We start from the raw sequence: 17,568 nt of genomic DNA, 5'->3' as shown, positions 1-17,568 counted from the left end.
TTTTTTTAAGTGTATATTTGTAGAGTGAGGATTACCCAGCTGAAAATTATTAATTCTGAGAACTACCAACTTTTGAAAAGCAGTAATCTAGCAATTAGGGCTATGCTGGAGAGTTTCATCTGCAAACCTTCCCTCAGGAACTCTGGGTTCATGAGAATGCCCTGCAAGAAATAATGATGGAGACTTTATGACTAATGGTCCAGCAAAAGAGACTATAAACCTGACTTAGAACGAAAAAGAACAAGGCTCAGAGAGCAAGAAGTTGAATTTGCAGGCAATCTTAATTTGGGGTGAGGGGAACAACCACGGGTAGCTGGGCAATGACCCTGACCCCCTTGCTCAGGGGGGCTGTAATTAGAAAAACTGCTAACCATCTGAGGTTGGCTCAAAGGACTACAAGCACTAGGAGAGCAAAACTTTAGGCACTTAGAAGTAGCCATGAATGATGGTAGGAAGGGTCACACGGCAAGGCAGGTGGTAACAGAGAGATCAAGGGGTGTAGCTTTTCCCAAAACTTCTGCAAGGAACAGTGGGATCCAGCACATATATGCAAAACCCCCTGGGAACCTGCAGGAGCCTTCTGGAAGCAGGATTCTAGAAACTAGCCTGGTTAAGAGACTAGAATAAAAAGCAACTGCAGTTGTTACAAAAGCGTTGATTTTTCCCAAAGTTGATATGTTCTGGGGAAAATAAGTGCCATGCAGGCATATAAAACATTGCTGTATTTGTGTGTTCTATATTTTTCCTGAAGACAAAACATCACAAAAGAATTGTCTTTAAATCTTTTATTTTATGGGGCGCCTGGGTGGCTCAGCCAGTTGAGCATCTGCCTTTGGCTCAGGTCATGATCGCAGGGTCCTGGGATCGAGCCCCATATCAGGCTCCCTGCTCATCGGGGAACCTGCTTCTCCCTCTCCCTCTGCCTGCCACTCCCCCTGCTTGTGCTCTCTCTGTCAAATAAAGTCTTAAAAAAAAAAAGTCTTTTATTTTATGTCTGGATGTATACTTGAGGCCCTAGAAATGCTATCACGTTGTCTTTCCCCTAAATCATGCCTGAGTGCTCTCAGATGAAAATGTCAATATTATTGCAACTTGTGATCTTAAGGAAACTTTCTATTTTTTGATGAACATGTTTGGATTTGGAAAACAGGGGCACCATTTGGGTACTAAGGTTGAACATTTTGTTTGATTATGATTTGTTTACAGAGTCATTTTGTAGGTAAGCTTAAGACTCCACAAAGAGCCATTCTTTGTAGTTGTGTTGCTTTGGAGAATTTGTTAAAGGCCTTCCCACTGTTCAGTTGATTTCACAATGGATAATTGGAAAGCTGACAGGATGATGTGTTTCCCCTCCACACCACAGCCAAACATATCAAAAGGGTTGTCTCCATTTCATCATTCTCTCACTTCTCGGCTCACTCTGCTTGGCCCCCCCTCCATTATTGTTTCATTGAGACCATTCTCACCAAAGTCACAGATTGACCACGTGACTGTACCCAGAGACCATTTTTCAGCTCTTATCTCGCTTGTTGACATTGTTAATGACGTCCTTCCTTTAAACGTTCTCCTCTATTTCCATGACTTTACCCTCTTTGACTAACCACTCCTTGTCAGCCTGAGTTCCCTTTTCTTGCCCTACCTACCCACCTGTTGGCTTTAATTGGATGGTTCCCTATACCCATACTTTTATAGTCTCCTGTAAATAAATCTTCCTCAAATTATCTTATTTCAAGGGGGCCATCTGCTTCCCGTTGGGGCCCTCACTGATAAACCCACTCCCAACCTCTTCTTAAAACCCTTCAATGGTTTCTCATTGCTATGAAGGTAAAAGACCTAAATCCTTTAACATGGCTACCAAGTCCTGCCTATTTCTCAAGCCTCATCATTTATTTTTGACAAGTATGCTGGATTATTTTTTCAGGATTTTTATTTATTTATTTTAGAGATATATATAGAGAGAATGCAAGCGGGGTTAGGAGCAGAGGGAGAGGGACAAGTAGACTCAGCGCTGAGTGCAGAGATTGAAGGGGGAGCTTGAGCCCAGGACCCTGAGATCATGACCTGAGCAGAAATCAAGAGTCAGACACTAAACTGACTGAGGCACCTGGGCTCCCCAAGTACGCTGGATTTTAGTAACAGAAGAGTTCATTATCGTTCTTTTGCATTATTTTAAACTTTACATTTAAAAATAAATATAAAATAATTTCAGACTTACAAAAAAAGTACCAAAAGTAACCCAAAGGGTTCCCATATACCCTTCATTCAGCTTCCCAAATGTTACCTTTATTTATTTATTTATTTATTTTAAAGATTTTATTTATTTGACAGAGAGAGACACAGCTAGAGAGGGAACACAAGCAGGGGGAGTGGGAGAGGGAGAAGCAGGCCTCCCGCGGAGCAGGGAGCCCGACGCAGGGCTCGATCCCAGGACCCTGGGATCATGACCTGAGCCGAAGGCAGATGCCCAATGACTGAGCCACCCAGGCACCCCCCAAATGTTATCTTTAACCACAATATGATGATAAAATTCAGATAATTAACTTTGATACACCACTATTATCTAATCTACAAACCTTATTTAAGTTTATTAATTGTCCCACTAGTGCCTTTTTTAGCGGGAAACAAGATCCCACATTGCTTTAAATTGTCATGTCTTAGTCTCCTTTAATTTGAGACAGTTCCTCATTCTGTCTTTGTCATTCATGACTTTGACAGTGACAGAGCCCTGGACATTTGTTTTAAATGTACCTCAACTTGTATTTTTTTTTCTTATTATTCTTCATAATTAAATCCAGGTAATGCACTTTTGGCAAGAACACCACAGAAGTGATTGTGCCCTTCTCAGTGCATCCTGTCAGGAGATCACGATGTCAATATGGCTTGTTACTGTGGATGCTAAGTTTGATCACATGGCTAAAGTAGTGTCTACCAGATTTCTTCATTGTAAGTTACTGTATTTTTTCCTTTATAATGAATAACTACCTTATAGTAAGATACTATGAGAATATGTAAATGCTGAGTTGTTGGTACTTTTGCCCACCAGTTTTATCATCCGTTGATGGTCACTGCTTGAAACAGTTATGACTGTGGTGTTTGTCTAGCGGTCATTCTCATCTTTCTTTCTACACTATTAATGGAATTCTCAAAGGAAGAACTGTCCCTTCTCCCCCATTTGCTCATTTATTTAATTATTTACTTTTATTAGAGTGGACTTGCGGACATTATCTTCTATGGGTTATAACCCACTGCTATCATTTTCATTACTCAAGTTGTCCCAGATTTGGCCATTGGGAACCCTTCCCATGTCCTTTCACAACCCTATACTTTTTCAGACACTTCTTACTTTCTGGCATCACAGGGGACTCCAGGCTCAACTTGTATTTGTCTTGATCCAGCTCAGGAATTCCAGGAACCCCAATTCCTTTTATTGGAGAATAGTATTTAGAAACCAAGATCTGAGCACTGAGTATCCTCTACTCCCGGGGCGTCAGTGCTTCTGACCCTCTCCGCAGACAGAGCTAGGAGGGAATGGATGCACACACCTGCACACATCTATACTTGTTTCTCCCCACCCCATGTGTGTGATGAATTCAGACTGATACCTCTGATTGCAGTTCAACATCACAAGGTTTATCCCACCATTCCTGCTTTCTTTTTTTACTTATTTGCTCAATCCTAGAATACTCATAGTTTCACAATAGCTAAACAAATTTAATTTAACCTTAGCATATATAGTTAAAATACGGTGTTCCAAAGTTATATTGACTTAGTTCTTTTCTTCCTCATCCATGTCAATCTGGTTGTGTCGTTCATTGTAATTAGTTTGTAATTTGTAATTCATTTGTATTCAGTTGGTTCATATGTTACTGTTTGTATTTCTTTTTGGGTTCTCCCTCCCCAACATCCTGGCTGATTTAAATTTATTTACTTTTGGGGTATGTACAACTAACATGGTTCTAAAAGTCAGAACTATAGAAAAAGTTGTACTCCTAGACCTGTCACTCCCCTATATCTCTTCCACTCCCGTATCCCCTACACCCTATTCTTTCCACTCCATTCCTCCTTACTCACTGTAGGTACCCAATCTCATTATTTTTCCAGTTTCTCACATATGTGTGCGCATGTGCGTTTTGCACAAATAAACAGATACATGCATAGTTCTTGCTTACAAGAAAGGTAGCAAACCATAGCACCGCTTCATGCTTTGTCTCAAGTCTTGTATTGTTACGTTCTGCTCTTGGAGTTTGCACAGTTTCCCCTTCACTCAAGAACATTCATACCCCCTGTTAGCCAGCATCCTCCCTCCCCCCACTTAGTTCCCTGTACTTCTCCTTCAGACCTCGGCCCAAGCATCACCTCCTTTAGGAACGTTTCTTTGACTGCCTTGCCTAGTGCAAATACCACTTTTAACTTTATACCGTATTTCCCCTATCACTTATCACAATTACAGGTTTATATTTATTTGTGTGAATAGTTGATTAGAATCTTTCTCATGCCAACACTATGTGGGCTGGACCATTGTTCTATTTCACTCACTGTTATATCCCCTGACCTAGCTCAGTGCCTGGCACTTGGTATTTGTTTGTTAAATGGGAAAATGAGTGAATGAAATGCTGGTAATATATTTCAGTAACATTTCAATAAAGTCAAGTAATTTGAATAATACAACAGGTTATTATAGGTTATTTTAAAATGATAAGCTGCTTACATTTACTTCACTATGCGACTGCTACCTTCATAAAAACCCAAAGAAATAAATTCAGTTTTTCTTGAGTTTCCATAAAGTATTTAATCTGCTTGTCTTTATTCTCAATTCCCCTTTTTCTTTTTTTAAAAGATTTTATTTATTTATTTGCCAGAGAGAGAGTGAAAGTACAAGCAAAGGGAGCTGCAGGCTGAGGGAGAAGCAGGCTTCCCACTGAGCAGGGAGCCTGACTTGGGGCTCGATCCCAGGACGCCGAGATCATGACCTGAGCCCAAGGCAGACGCTTAACCAACTGAGCCACCCAGGTGTCCCATCAATTTCCCCTTTTCCAAGAGTAGGGTCATCTTTTTGAACAGTAAGCCATGCCATTTCCAATGCCTGAAGAGCCTCCTTTTTTTTTTTTGTTCCCCAGTAATGACTTCTCAGTGACCCTCTTGACCACCTGCCTGTTAATAGACTTGGCCAAGGCTGGTGGATGTCCCCTAAATCTCTTCTTCCCTTCTGTAGCAACAGAACCCCTTATTTTAGCTACATTTCTTGACCTTCCTTAAAGCTAGATGTGGCCATATACCTTAATTATGGCCAATGAGATGAGTGGAAATGGTATGTGTACCTTCCAGGAAGTGTCAGTAGGGAGCGTGCCCTTTTCCTTCCCTTTCCTCCCTCCTGCTGGCTGAAAGGGGGAAATGGTGGCTTGAGTTGGAACAGTCTCAGACTTGGAGCTGGAGCAACAAGACAGAGGAGCCTGATATATACATTACTATATCAGGGATATATAATGAGGGAGGGAAGGAGGGAGAGAGAGAGAATGAATGACTATCCGCTTGCTTAAGCTACTGCTGTTTGGGTTTTCTATCACAGCCAAATCAAATCTTAAATTATTATAGTTTGCCTAACCATAAATTCCAGACCTAGAGTCAATATTACCATTTAGTGGATGGGGTTAAAGAACCTAAACAAACATTTGTTGAATGGAAGATCCCACACAAAGGAAAGCAGTGATTTAGGGATCCTTATAAGAGTGGCCCACTTTATGGGGCACCTGGGTGGCTCAGTCGTTAAGTGTCTGCCTTCGGCTCAGGTCATGATCCCAGGGTCCTGGGATCGAGCCCCGCATCGGGCTCCCTGCTCGGCGGGAAGCCTGCTTCTCCCGCTCCCACTCCCCCTGCGTGTGTTCCCTCTCTCGCTGTGTCTCTCTGTCAAATAAATAAATAAATAAAATCTTAAAAAAAAAAAAAAAGAGTGGCCCACTTTAGGTGCAGGAAGTCAGGACTGTGGGGGAAAGGGGAACAAGCTAAAAGAAACTTTCTACAAGGGGAAAGTAAGACAAATCCAAACTGTGAGACGTATACAAGTTAACTGACCCAAACTGTGATGTAGATCAGTGCAATGCAAGAACTTTGATGGATTCTGGATAGAACAGCAACAATAAAACAGCTATAAAATATTTTTGAGACAATTGCATAAATGTGAACATAGACTAGATCTGAGATAACTTTATGGAATTATTATGAACTTTCTTATATGTGATAACATTGAGTTTATGAAAGACAATGTCTTTATTCTTAGAACCTGCATAGAGTTGAATGTAGGTACTGAAAAACAAGTATCTGCAACTCACATTCAATGGGTTTAAAAATGAAAACAGGCCATATTGTTAGGAAAAGATGAGGGACAAGTGAGAACAGTTAGATAAAGACAGATTAAATACTTGTCAGGACTTTGGGAAAAACTGTATTTATTTAGGTTTTTGGGAGTGTGTGTGTGCTTGTGTATAAACACAGAGAAAGTATATGTAGTAACATTAGTAACTGGTGAATTTTGGTGAAGGGTGTACTATTCCATCAATTTTTCTGTAGGTTTGAAAGTCTCAGAATAAAAAGAGAAAATGTTAGTGATGCTGTGATATTGAATTTGCCTAGACAAGAAGGTCTGCATCAATTAATGTAAATTCTGTCTCATACTGTTTTTTAAAAAGATTTCCTAAGTAATATTGGCCCCTTACAGTAATCTTTTGCTTTTATGGAACGCCAGACCCTGTGTGAAGGGCTCTGCACGCATTATCTCATTTAAACTTCCCAGCAGCCCCGGGAGGTAGGGACGACCGTCCACTCCACTCCCACAGGGCTGCTAAATGTGTTCAGTGTCACACAACTATTAAGACTCAAAGAGGATCTGAAGCCAGGCAGTTTGATTCGTGACCCTGTGCACTTCGCTACTTTTATACTTGTACCCAGTGTCTGTGCCATCATGGGGTCAGAGTAGTAGCCTGACCACACACATCGGCTTATCATATCTCTCAATTGTCCGAATGCAAGGCCACGTCTTCAAAGCATTTAAACCCAACAGAGCTTCACAAGGTTTACAGTCTGGGCTATTTGCATCCATTCTCTTAGAGAGTCATTACTTTTCTATGGCTGAGCCAACTACATGCTACTAATTGTAATTTGATAAAATGCTTTAAAGACCCAGAATAAAATGATATCCTTACTTTCTATAGTATAGTCATAGGTTTTGCTATTGTATTAATGATAAATTGAGGAAAAGTATTAAAACACTACACATCAGAAATATCTCAGTCAAGCAGAAAAGTCAAAATGTTGGACACTATTTGAGATGTCTTTATGATGTGTACTAGGGACACTCACTAGGGACACTGCATATGGTTGACCTGCACCACACAGCGTTGAGAGGCATCAAATAGAGATTTAGAGAGACTGCTTGGTAACAGGCACAGGGGCAAGTTATGCTTCCTGGAAATACTTTTCAAACTTGGACTGGCAAGGTCCCTGCAATTCCATAAAACGTATTTTTATCATTATAGGCTTACAGAAATAGGCCTGAAAATCTAAGACTCCTAAGGAAATATTGATGTAGAAATAAAGATGGAAATGAGACCAAATGCAAGAAAGTGTTAGTATAACCAACACATAATCGCTTTTATTAACTTACAGTGTGACTTTATTAGAAGAGAGCTTCTTCGTTGATTATTACTAATGAGATGCAAATGGCATGCTAGTCTTCTCTGTATCAAGAAAAAAAAATAAATAAAAAGTCCTGACACTGAAGGTTTGCATGGAAATCAAGCAAAATAATTTATTGTTGAGTTCAATAAACCTCTTGTATTCCAGCAAGAAAAGGATGAGCCCTTATAAATGAGCCACTGTTTAGGAGCTGAAAGGCACCAGTTGGACCCAAAGAAAACAATATGTTCTCAAGATGATGTGGCAGAGCTGAGAATGGGGTGGGGGGGAGGACAGTTACAAGGTAAATATGGACACCAGATGTTTCCATTTTGCTCATTCTGAATTTTTGTTTCCTTTTTCTCTTTAATTTCTCTTAATTTTTTAAAGCTCCACTCAACATGGAGCTTGAACTCATTACCCTGAGATCAAGAGTCCCACACTCTTACCAACTGAGCCAGCCAGACACCTCTTGAATTTTTGTTTCTTGTTGACAGATGGAACCTAATGGACATAGAACTCACAGACATCAGGTAAGATCTCCATTCATTTTCCTTACTCTAAAACAGTCCCTGTAGTATCTGGGGTCTACAGACAGGTTTCTGGGGTTCCAAAAACCCCTTGAAATAGGGAACAAAATTATTGGGGGGAGGTGCCTGGCTGGCTTAGTTGGTAGAGCATGCAACTCTTGATCTTGGGGTCATGAGTTCGAGCTCCATTTGGGCATGGAACCATTTTTCTTTTACCTTAAAAGAAATAAAAGTGTGTGTGTGCATGTATTTTTTTGCTAAGAACATCTCATAGCTCTCATCAGAGTCTCAAAAGGATTTATGACCACACAAAAAGGTTAAAAATTACTCTACTAAAATACTGCCATGGGAAATATAGTCTTTACTTGGCAGAGTATGTCAGGAAAAGAAAAATATGGTCATTCTATATTTTTGCCTGTAATTTGTAAAAGTGAACATGAAAGCTGTCCAAAGTTGTGAAAGGCAAAAACTGGGATATTTAAATTGCCTCTTTTAGGTCAAAAAAAATTTTTTTTTTGGTAGGCTCTACACCCAATGTGGGGCTTGAACTCGTAACCCCTAGATCAAGAGTCACAGGCTATACTGACTGAGCCAACCAGGTGCCCATTTTTGGTCATTCTTTTTATATTGAATTGGAGAGATGTTTTGGGATTCTGTCCTTAGACTTAGTTTTGTCAGGATGACATGGTGGAAGGCCAGCCTGAATTAATTAATAACCAGATTTATGCAGTGTTTAAAGAATTTCAACTCACAGGGGTGCCTGGGTGTTGCAGTGAGTTAAGCATCTGGTTGTGATCTCAGGGCCGTAGGATTGAGCTCCGTGTCAGGCTCTGCACTCAGCAAGGAGTCTGCTTAAAAGACTCTCTCTCTCCCTCCCTCTGCCCATCCTCCCCACTCTCTCTCTCAAATAAATAAATAAAATCTTTAAAAGAAAGAATATCAACTCATAATGCTGATTTTAAATAGAGATAAATAGATTAATAGGTAGATGGCTAGGAGGATGATGGATGGATGGATGGATGGATGGATAATAAATACTCAACTATGTTGTCAAAGAGCTTAAGGGAATGGCTTTAATCCAGTGGGATATCCAAGCAGCTCACCTCCCTGCCCTCAGCTACCCCCTCCCTCACACATACCATGGGGTGGCACCCAAACCCACCTCACAGTGACCAGGCCTTTGCCCTTACAGGCCTTTGCTTATTTACTTGAGCACCCACAGACCTGGCAGTTTTGCACCCAGAACTTTCCCTGAGAATGAATCAAAGGAGGCTGAAACTTAACTCTTCTACAGGCAAATCTCTCTGTGCTCCTGAGATGACATCGTCCTTTGAAATCGATCAGTTCAGGCCCAGATGACTGGTGCTCCAGGGACCTGCTGGGGCCCAATATTTTTGACATTCTTGTAGCCCAGTAAGGATCCCTGCTAACCATAGTCACTGACTGAGATTTGGATACCCCATGCTGATTCTTTTCTACAATCTCTCCTTGAGACTCTTTCTTGAGTTCTTCTTGCCTGACTCTATCCCCCAATGCTCCCTTCTTCTAGACTTCCTGCTACAACCTCTAGAAGCCCCATTTCATGATTTACTGATTACACTACTTCTCAAGTCTTCATTGAAATTTTCTTTACCTGCTACTTTATCTGGCTGCCCTCTGAGGATATGATTTCATCTGGAGCCATTTTGAGAGGAAGTTTCACATTCTCAGAATTGAGAGATGGAGTTTGTGTCATCTGTACTTGTGGCCATAACTCTTGTGTAAGAGCTCTTGTGTCTCCAAGCTTCAAGTCTGGCTGTCCTATCCTCTCCTTCTCTATTGCTAACCACCTACTTCTGATCACTCCCCTCAGTTACAGCATCTCTTTTGTTCTTCCCCTTCTCATGTTCTCCTGTCTTCCTGAGAAACTCCAATGTCTAGGTGGATGGTTTGTGTTCTACCTCATCAGCAACAGGACTCTGTCTCTAGAGGTTTCTACCTTCATAGACACACCTAGCACTTGAGGTGACCTAAGAACATCCGAAATTGTGGATTGAAACCCCCACTCAGAGGAGGGAGTCTCTCTAAAACTATGATAGAAAACCAAGAAGCCATGGAAGAAAAAATCTGAAAAATAACAAGCTGGGGAAATTGATTTGCAAATCACTTCACAGACAAAGAGTTGTTTTTCTCAATTAGAAGCTCATATAAAATCAATAAAAAGTACTTGTACCTAGTAAAAAATGAACAGTGCACAGAAAAGTCAATACAAATGCATTTTAAAGAAATGCACCCAAGTTCACACATAACAAGAGAAGCACAAATTTAAAACTACAGTGAGATACTTTTCTCACCAAATTAGGAAAGATCAAACATTTAAGAATATGTTTGGTAAGGGTATGTGTAAGGAAACAGACACTTTCAAAACTATTGAGAATGTAAATTGCCCTCTATGAAGGGCAACATGGCAATATATATCATAATTACAATGCCTGGCTCCTTTGAACCAAAAATTCCACTTCTAGAAATATATATGTATATATGTGTGTGTGTGTGTGTGTGTATAACCACTATTTTCTATGCAGCTATAAAAAAAATCAGGAAGCTTAGAAGTTCTATATTTGAGATAAGAAAGAAAAGAAAGTAATGTGCAGGACAAGCAGTTAATGATGCAATTTTGTGCAAAAATACTTTAAAACAATATACACATACATGTATACAGGTACATGTATATATAGGAAATGCTTTTATAATGCATGGAATATCTCTGGGAATAAACACAGAAGCTGATGGCTATATTTGTCTCCGGGGAGGGGAACTGGGCAACGAGAACAAAGTTAGGAGGGAGACTGTGTCTCTTAGAGTCCCAGCAAGAAACTGAAGGCACACTTGAAGTGGGCATTTTGAAGAGGGGCAAAGAAAGACTATTTACAAAACTGCAGTGCCCCAGGGCCGGCAGCCTCTGAAGTCATAACCACCCCTCCTGCTGAAGGAGAGGTGTATGGCCTTGGTTCCTGGAATCCACTGAAGGTGGCAATGTGGAGAGAGATGCCTGATTGGAGCCATGGCCCAGGTAACTGCAGGAGAAGACCCTACGGCTTAGGCATCCCTCCCTTGTTCTCCTCCTGTCTTCCAACCTCTGTCGTGGGGCAAACTGCATGCGGGACGTTCCAGTGCATACAACCAGAAGCCACGGTGCGAGGAACTCATTGATGTCCTTCATGCAGTCCAGCCTTGGGGGCGAGGAGTAGGGTGGCGAAGAGTCAGAGCACATCTGGAGGCAAGGGGAGAGTATCGGGCACAGAGATCTACTTTTCATTGCATTCTTCTTTGTAGCCGTTGAATTTTGTACTGTGTTCATGTATTTACATTAAAAATAAATCACACAATCTCTTTTTTAAAGAATAGACAACTATTTATTTCCCCCTCCAACTATCTATCACCTTTGCTTTCCTTTTCACAGCCAAATTCATGGTGGGCGTTATCAACACTTTCCGTCCTTCCCTTCATTTTTCAAGCCCAGCTTCCAACCCCGTGACACTTGAATGTGCTTGGCCACCAAGGTCATTAAGGTCTGTGCTGCTGGCTAAATTTATTTTACTCTACTTTTGGGAGCATATAACACTACTGATCTCACTTCACCCTTTCTTGAGTGCTGTTGGTTTCTGCAGCCCAACACCCATCAGGCTTCCCTCCTGGCTCCCTCTCCTTCTCAATTTCCTGGGTGAGCCTCTCTTCCTTTGGCCACCCTCTAGACATGGTATTCTCAGGGTTCTGTCCTTGGCCCATTCCCCTCTCACATAGTGTTGACTCTCACATTCCCATGCCTACTCCCTTGTCTTTAATGTTCCCCAGCCATCTTAATCCCAGGCCCAAATCTCTTCTCGAAACCTCACACTTGGAGATATCTCCACTTGGGCCTTCTACCAGCTGTCTGTTGGGGGCTGAACTGTGTCCCCCTAAAATCCATATGTTGAAGTATTTCAAAATGTGACTATATTGGGAGATAGGCCTTCAAAGAAGAAATTAAGGTAAAATGAGGTCATTAGGGTGGACCTAATCCAATATGACTGGTGTTTATATATATATATATATATATATATATATATAATATATATTCTCATCTATATCTATATCTATATCTATATCTATATCTATATCTATATCTATATCTATATCTATATCTATCTATCCTCTTCTTATAAAAAAAGAAGAGGACGTTAGGACATAGACCTACAGAGGAAAGACCATATGGGGTTGGGGTATAGGGAGAAGATGGCCATCAGAAGAAATCAACCCTGCACATACTTTGATCTTGGACTTCTAGCTTTTAGAACTGTGAGGAAATAAATTTCTGTTGTTTAAGCCACCCAGGCTATGGTACTTTGCTATGGCAGGCCTAGCAAACTCGTGCACTGCTCAGGCTCAAATTCTCCCAAACCCTTCTTATGACCCTGCCCCTCACTCATCTGAGCCTGATTATTATTTGCATATATTTTCTCAGCACCAAATCCATTTTGCAGAAAAAAAATTTTTTTTTAAAGATTTTATTTATTTATTTGACAGAGAGAGACACAGCGAGAGAGGGAACACAAGCAGGGGGAGTGGGGGAGAGCGAAGTAGGCTTCCTGCCGAGCAGGGAGCCCAATGCGGGGCTCAATCCCAGGACCCTGAGACCATGACCTGAGCCAAAGGCAGACGCTTAACGACTGAGCCACCCAGGCGCCCCCAGAAAATGTTTTCTAATAGTTGCATTAAAGATGCACAAGGCCAGCCAATCAGAAAGCAGATAGTCAAAGTCACTTTGTGGTGATATACTAGCTTCCAGCTCTAACGTCGGTGAGGATTCGGGATGCCTGGGTAGGGTAGTGTTAGATCTCTTCCCCACAAGTCAAGCCAAGAAAGCAGAAGCTTTACAATAAAATCCAGGGTAACATTATCAATTAAATTGTTTATTCTTTGAATAATATTTTAATTTCTAATATTTTAGAGATATTTTAATAAAATGACATCTTAAATTTTATAATGTAAAACCAGCAACAGTACCAGCATCACATCCACTTATTATTACCACAGCAGCAAGGTCTTAAATCTTTTAAGCTGTATTTTGAAACATGAAGTATAATATAAATTTTTTCAAGTATCAATAACATTTATAAAAGAATTGTATCCATTTGTTTATGCTCTTTGTGTTGGCACTTGAGAAAGTTGCTATGCTAACAGTAATCTCCCAGGATCCTCTGTCTCCTCCCCCTTCCCACTCCCACTCCCCTCCCCCACAACTCTCCTCCCCATGGCTTCCTCTCTCAGCTCCTAGCATTTGGACTAGGACCTCTCAAAAGTGATATGCATTCCTGTCTCTTCTAATTTCTCCTCTTGAGTCTTGATTCATTTTCTCTCCATGTCTGATTCTGCTGCACCAACCCTTTTATCTGTATCTCTGGTGTTCAAACTCATCAAGAACTGTGACTTGATTGGGCTGGTTTAGAACCATCCAACATGGAGTGTGTGTGTGTTGGGAGGGTCCTTTTAGGCAGAGTCTTTGATCCTCTTCATAAGCTGGTGGTGTAGACCACTTTTATTTTTTTATTATTTTATTTAAATTCAATTAATTAACATATAACATATCATTAGTTTCAGATGTAGAGTTCAGTTGGCTTAGACCACTTTTAATCAAAGTATGGTTTAGTCTTACCAGGAAGCTTGTTAGAAATGCAGAATTTCAGACATCACACCAGAACTACTGAGTTAGAATTTGTATGTTAAAAAGATCCCAAGTGATTCATGTGCACACTAACGTTTGAGAAGAACTGATCTAATTGTCCCTTATTTGATCATTATGGCAGAGCTGCAGCTGATATACATATACAAGTTTGGGAAGCACCGATTTACTTGTCCCTTGTCATATCATCAAAGCCAGGCATAAATAGGCATAGCAGTATTAGCATAAGGAACTGTCTGAGCCCACCTTTCTCCAAAGGTGACAGTATAACTGGTAGGTATTTGAGGATTTGTAGCTATGAGATTTAGACATAGTTCAGAATAGAATGGTGTAAAGATGGAATACCATGGACAGCGCTCTAGCCCTGCTACATTTGAGATACTGTAGATGGTGGAAAGCTCAAAGGGCTGCTGGTGTAAGACACAGTGGGTTTGAATCCTGGCTGTATCATTACCTAGCTCTAGGAATTGAACTTGTTAATTTACCTTCCTTAGCTTCACTTTCCTCATTTGTTGCTGGGGGTGGCAATACTTATCTACTACAGGTTGTTTTGAAAAGTTACTGAAAAAAATATCACCAGACAGGCAGGTCTGGTGTACAATAAATATTAGTCCCTTCCCTTTTCTTGTCTTGTAAAACCTCAATTAGAATTAATAAAACAAAGTCCTTGCAAAAGAAAAATAACAAGATCCCTCTAGCTTGGAGCTTATGTCCATGGTTTTGACACGAAGGCTGTCAGAATTGGTGGTGGTGGTGGAAGAGGTGGACATCTGGCACCCATAGTCTTCATACCATTTCAGTAGCTGAAGGAGCCCTGGGAGGGGGGCTGGAGGGCAGGCGTACTTAGCTCTCTACACCTTCATCCTGCAGGACTAGGAGTTCCGCACAGCCACTGGGGATTCAGCCTGGGATCTGGCCCTACACAGGGGATTGTGAGGAGCCATTCTTTGGAAGACTCAGTTGTTGACCCAGGTCTGTTCAGTTCCCCTCTGGCTGTTAACTACACCACCACCGCTCCCCTGGAGCTGAGCCCCTGCCTCTGAGCCATAGTCTTCCTTCTCTTTACGGGTGGGTTGCATCACTTTGTGGAGCAGCTTGGCCATGTAGGGCTTGTCGGAGCTTGCACAAAGGTTGGTTAAGCCTTGCATGGCTCCTGTGCCTTCACAGCTGTAGCGGCTTTCCTTGTTCCCCATAGCTTTGTTCTGACATTCTCATACCAAAATTTGTCCACTTCTTATGTCTACCGACTCTGCAGAGATTACTCTGCCTCCGTTCACTTTTATACAAGCTGAGTTTTAGTAATCTCTCTTCTATGCCACAAATCTAAAGGCTAAATTTTAATCTGCATCAGATTAAGATTATATTTTAGCTTTTCTCGTGAAATTTTATTTTATTTACATGTGCATCTAAAAGATGTTCCCTTCAGGGCGTCTCTGAAAATTTATTTATTTTTATTTATTTATTTATTTTTAATATTTTTATTTATTTGACAGAGAGAGACACAGCGAGAGAGGGAACACAAGCAGGGGGAGCGGGAGAGGGAGAAGCAGGCTTCCCGCCGAGCAGGGAGCCCGATGTGGGACTCGATCCCAGGACTCTGGGATCATGACCTGAGCCGAAGGCAGACGCTTAGCATCTGAACCACCCAGGCGCCCGTATTTTTATTTTTTAAAAGATTTTATTTATTTATTTGACAGAGAGAGACACAGCAAGAGAGGGAACACAAGCAGGGGCAGAGGGAGAGGGAGAAGCAGGCTTCCCGTGGAGCAGGAAGACCCATGCAGGGCTCGATCCCAGAACGCTGGGATCATGACCTGAGCCGAAGGCAGGTGCTTAACGACTGAGCCACCCAGGCGCCCCGTCTTTGAAAATTTAAACCACATTTGAACTAAAGACCAGGTAATGCTCAAAGATGATCTGATAGGACCAGGAAGCAGCAGTTGGCCGGGCTTCCATGAGTGGGCGGGGCAGGTCTGCCTACCAGAAGAGCTGTGGGAGTAAAATGCAGCAAGTGGCTCTCTGGGATCAAAACATTCAATTCATCTGGTTTCTAACTTGTTTCCTGGACATCAAGTTTGCCAGTGTTGATTCTCCCTTTTGCCTTCCATATTGCTTCACCGCAGGTGATTTATGCTCATCCCCATGACTGAACCTGGACACTCAGGCAAATAATTCAGTACCAAATAACAAATGGTCACTCTTTAAATATTGGCTCAACATCTAATGAGAGCAAAGACTTAGTGCTATGTGGGAAGGGCATAGAAGAACGAAGAATCACTGGTGCAGAGCTCCTTGTCCCATCTCTGCACAGAGCATTTCTTTCTTTTTTAAGTTTATTTATTTAAAAACATTTTAAAAATAAAGTTTATTTATTTAAGCAATCGCTACACCCAACGTGGGATCAAACTCACCATCTGGAGATCAAGAGCCGCATGCTCTACCCACTGAGCCAGCCAGGCATGCCGGCAAGGAGAATTTCTGCGCTGACCCCAAACTTGCCCGCTCTGCTTCCTGAAGCCTTCTGGTCCCTCTCCCAGGAAGAATCTGGTGACCAGCTCTGTCACTCCAGCAGGCCCTTGGGTTCCATTCCTTAGAACCTGCTTATGGGAATTTCGCTTCCAAGCGCACACACTGCTTCTCCCACACAGGTCACGTGTGCAGACACAGTGGTGAATGGGACCCCGCAAGTGCTGGTTCATGGCTAGCATCTTCCGCCGTATCTCCTTCATGGTGGCCAAAAGCCCGTATTTTAGGAATGTGACAGCATTCACTGCTGTTCTAAGGGGCTGGTGTGGTAACGGAAGTAGAAAGGGAGTCCTCCTTTACCCCAGTGTCTGCCCCCTGACGCTAAAGCCTGGAGGGTTCCTATACCCATCCTTTCACCTTTGGAGTGATAGATAAATCCCCTACTTGATTTTTTTTTTTTTCAGTTCCTCCAAACAATTTTTTTTTTTAAAGATTTTATTTATTTATTTGACAGAGAGACACAGTGAGAGAGGGAACACAAGCAGGGCGAGTAGAAGAGGGAGAAGCAGGCTTCCTGCAGAGCAGGGAGCCCGATGTGGGGCTCGATCCCAGGACCCTGGGATCATGACCTGAGCCGAAGGCAGACGCTTAACGACTGAGCCACCCAGGCGCCCCCCTCCAAACAATTTTAAGCTATTCATACTCTTGCTAAAATTCGTGTGTGTATCATAAAACTATGAAACATGGCCCTATTGTTTGGACTTACTAACTTTTCATAATGAATTTAAAAATGAAGTTAAAGGAAAAAAATTAAACACACACACACATGCCACATTTTCTGCACCGAAAAGAGAAGGAAAACAAGCCCAAACACCCCACATCTATGAGTTCCCTGATACTGATTTCAAAGGGGCAATCTCTCTAGAGTACGTTTTTGTTGTTATTTGTTATTTGTCAAACCAGACATCTCTCCGTGAGCACACGGCCAAGACCCAGGTAACTGTGCACTGTAATAAGAGTGTTTTTATAAATTATGCAAATACACAGCGCTTTCCTAATGGCCAGAACAATCTAATTGCCGACCTTAATCCGGGCCCTCGTTCCCAGCCCCCGCCGGGTGGCGTTTCCTGCCTGCCCCTCCGCGCGGCCTCAGGTGAGTCCCGCGCGCTCCGCGCTCTCGGGCCTGCGGGAGGAGCTGGAGCG

At 41.9% G+C, this 17,568-nt stretch overlaps 1 protein-coding gene across 3 annotated transcripts in view; it reads left to right on the top strand.

Annotated features, from left to right (window-relative positions):
• Nucleotides 1–2,779: 2,779 nt before the first annotated feature.
• FAXC (failed axon connections homolog, metaxin like GST domain containing) overlaps nt 2,780–17,568 on the top strand; it is a 91,512-nt gene continuing 76,723 nt past the window's right edge. Inside the window, exons 1-2 of one of the 3 annotated variants that reach the window (XM_064597899.1) lie at nt 2,780–2,943; nt 8,059–8,201. In XM_064597899.1, the coding sequence (XP_064453969.1) occupies nt 8,176–8,201 (26 nt within the window). In that variant the 5' untranslated portion in view covers nt 2,780–2,943; nt 8,059–8,175. Of the gene's footprint in view, nt 2,944–8,058; nt 8,202–15,596; nt 15,799–17,568 lie in introns of those variants that run through there. The other 2 variants (XM_064597897.1, XM_064597901.1) reach the window with 2 other exon arrangements.

This window comes from Mirounga angustirostris, unplaced genomic scaffold, assembly GCF_029215605.1.
Source record: "Mirounga angustirostris isolate CCGP_5_RB_7025 unplaced genomic scaffold, mMirAng1.0.hap1 SCAF_8, whole genome shotgun sequence".
In the NCBI taxonomy this organism is placed as follows: Eukaryota; Metazoa; Chordata; class Mammalia; order Carnivora; family Phocidae; genus Mirounga; species Mirounga angustirostris.
This window is presented reverse-complemented; position numbering and strand designations above follow the sequence as displayed.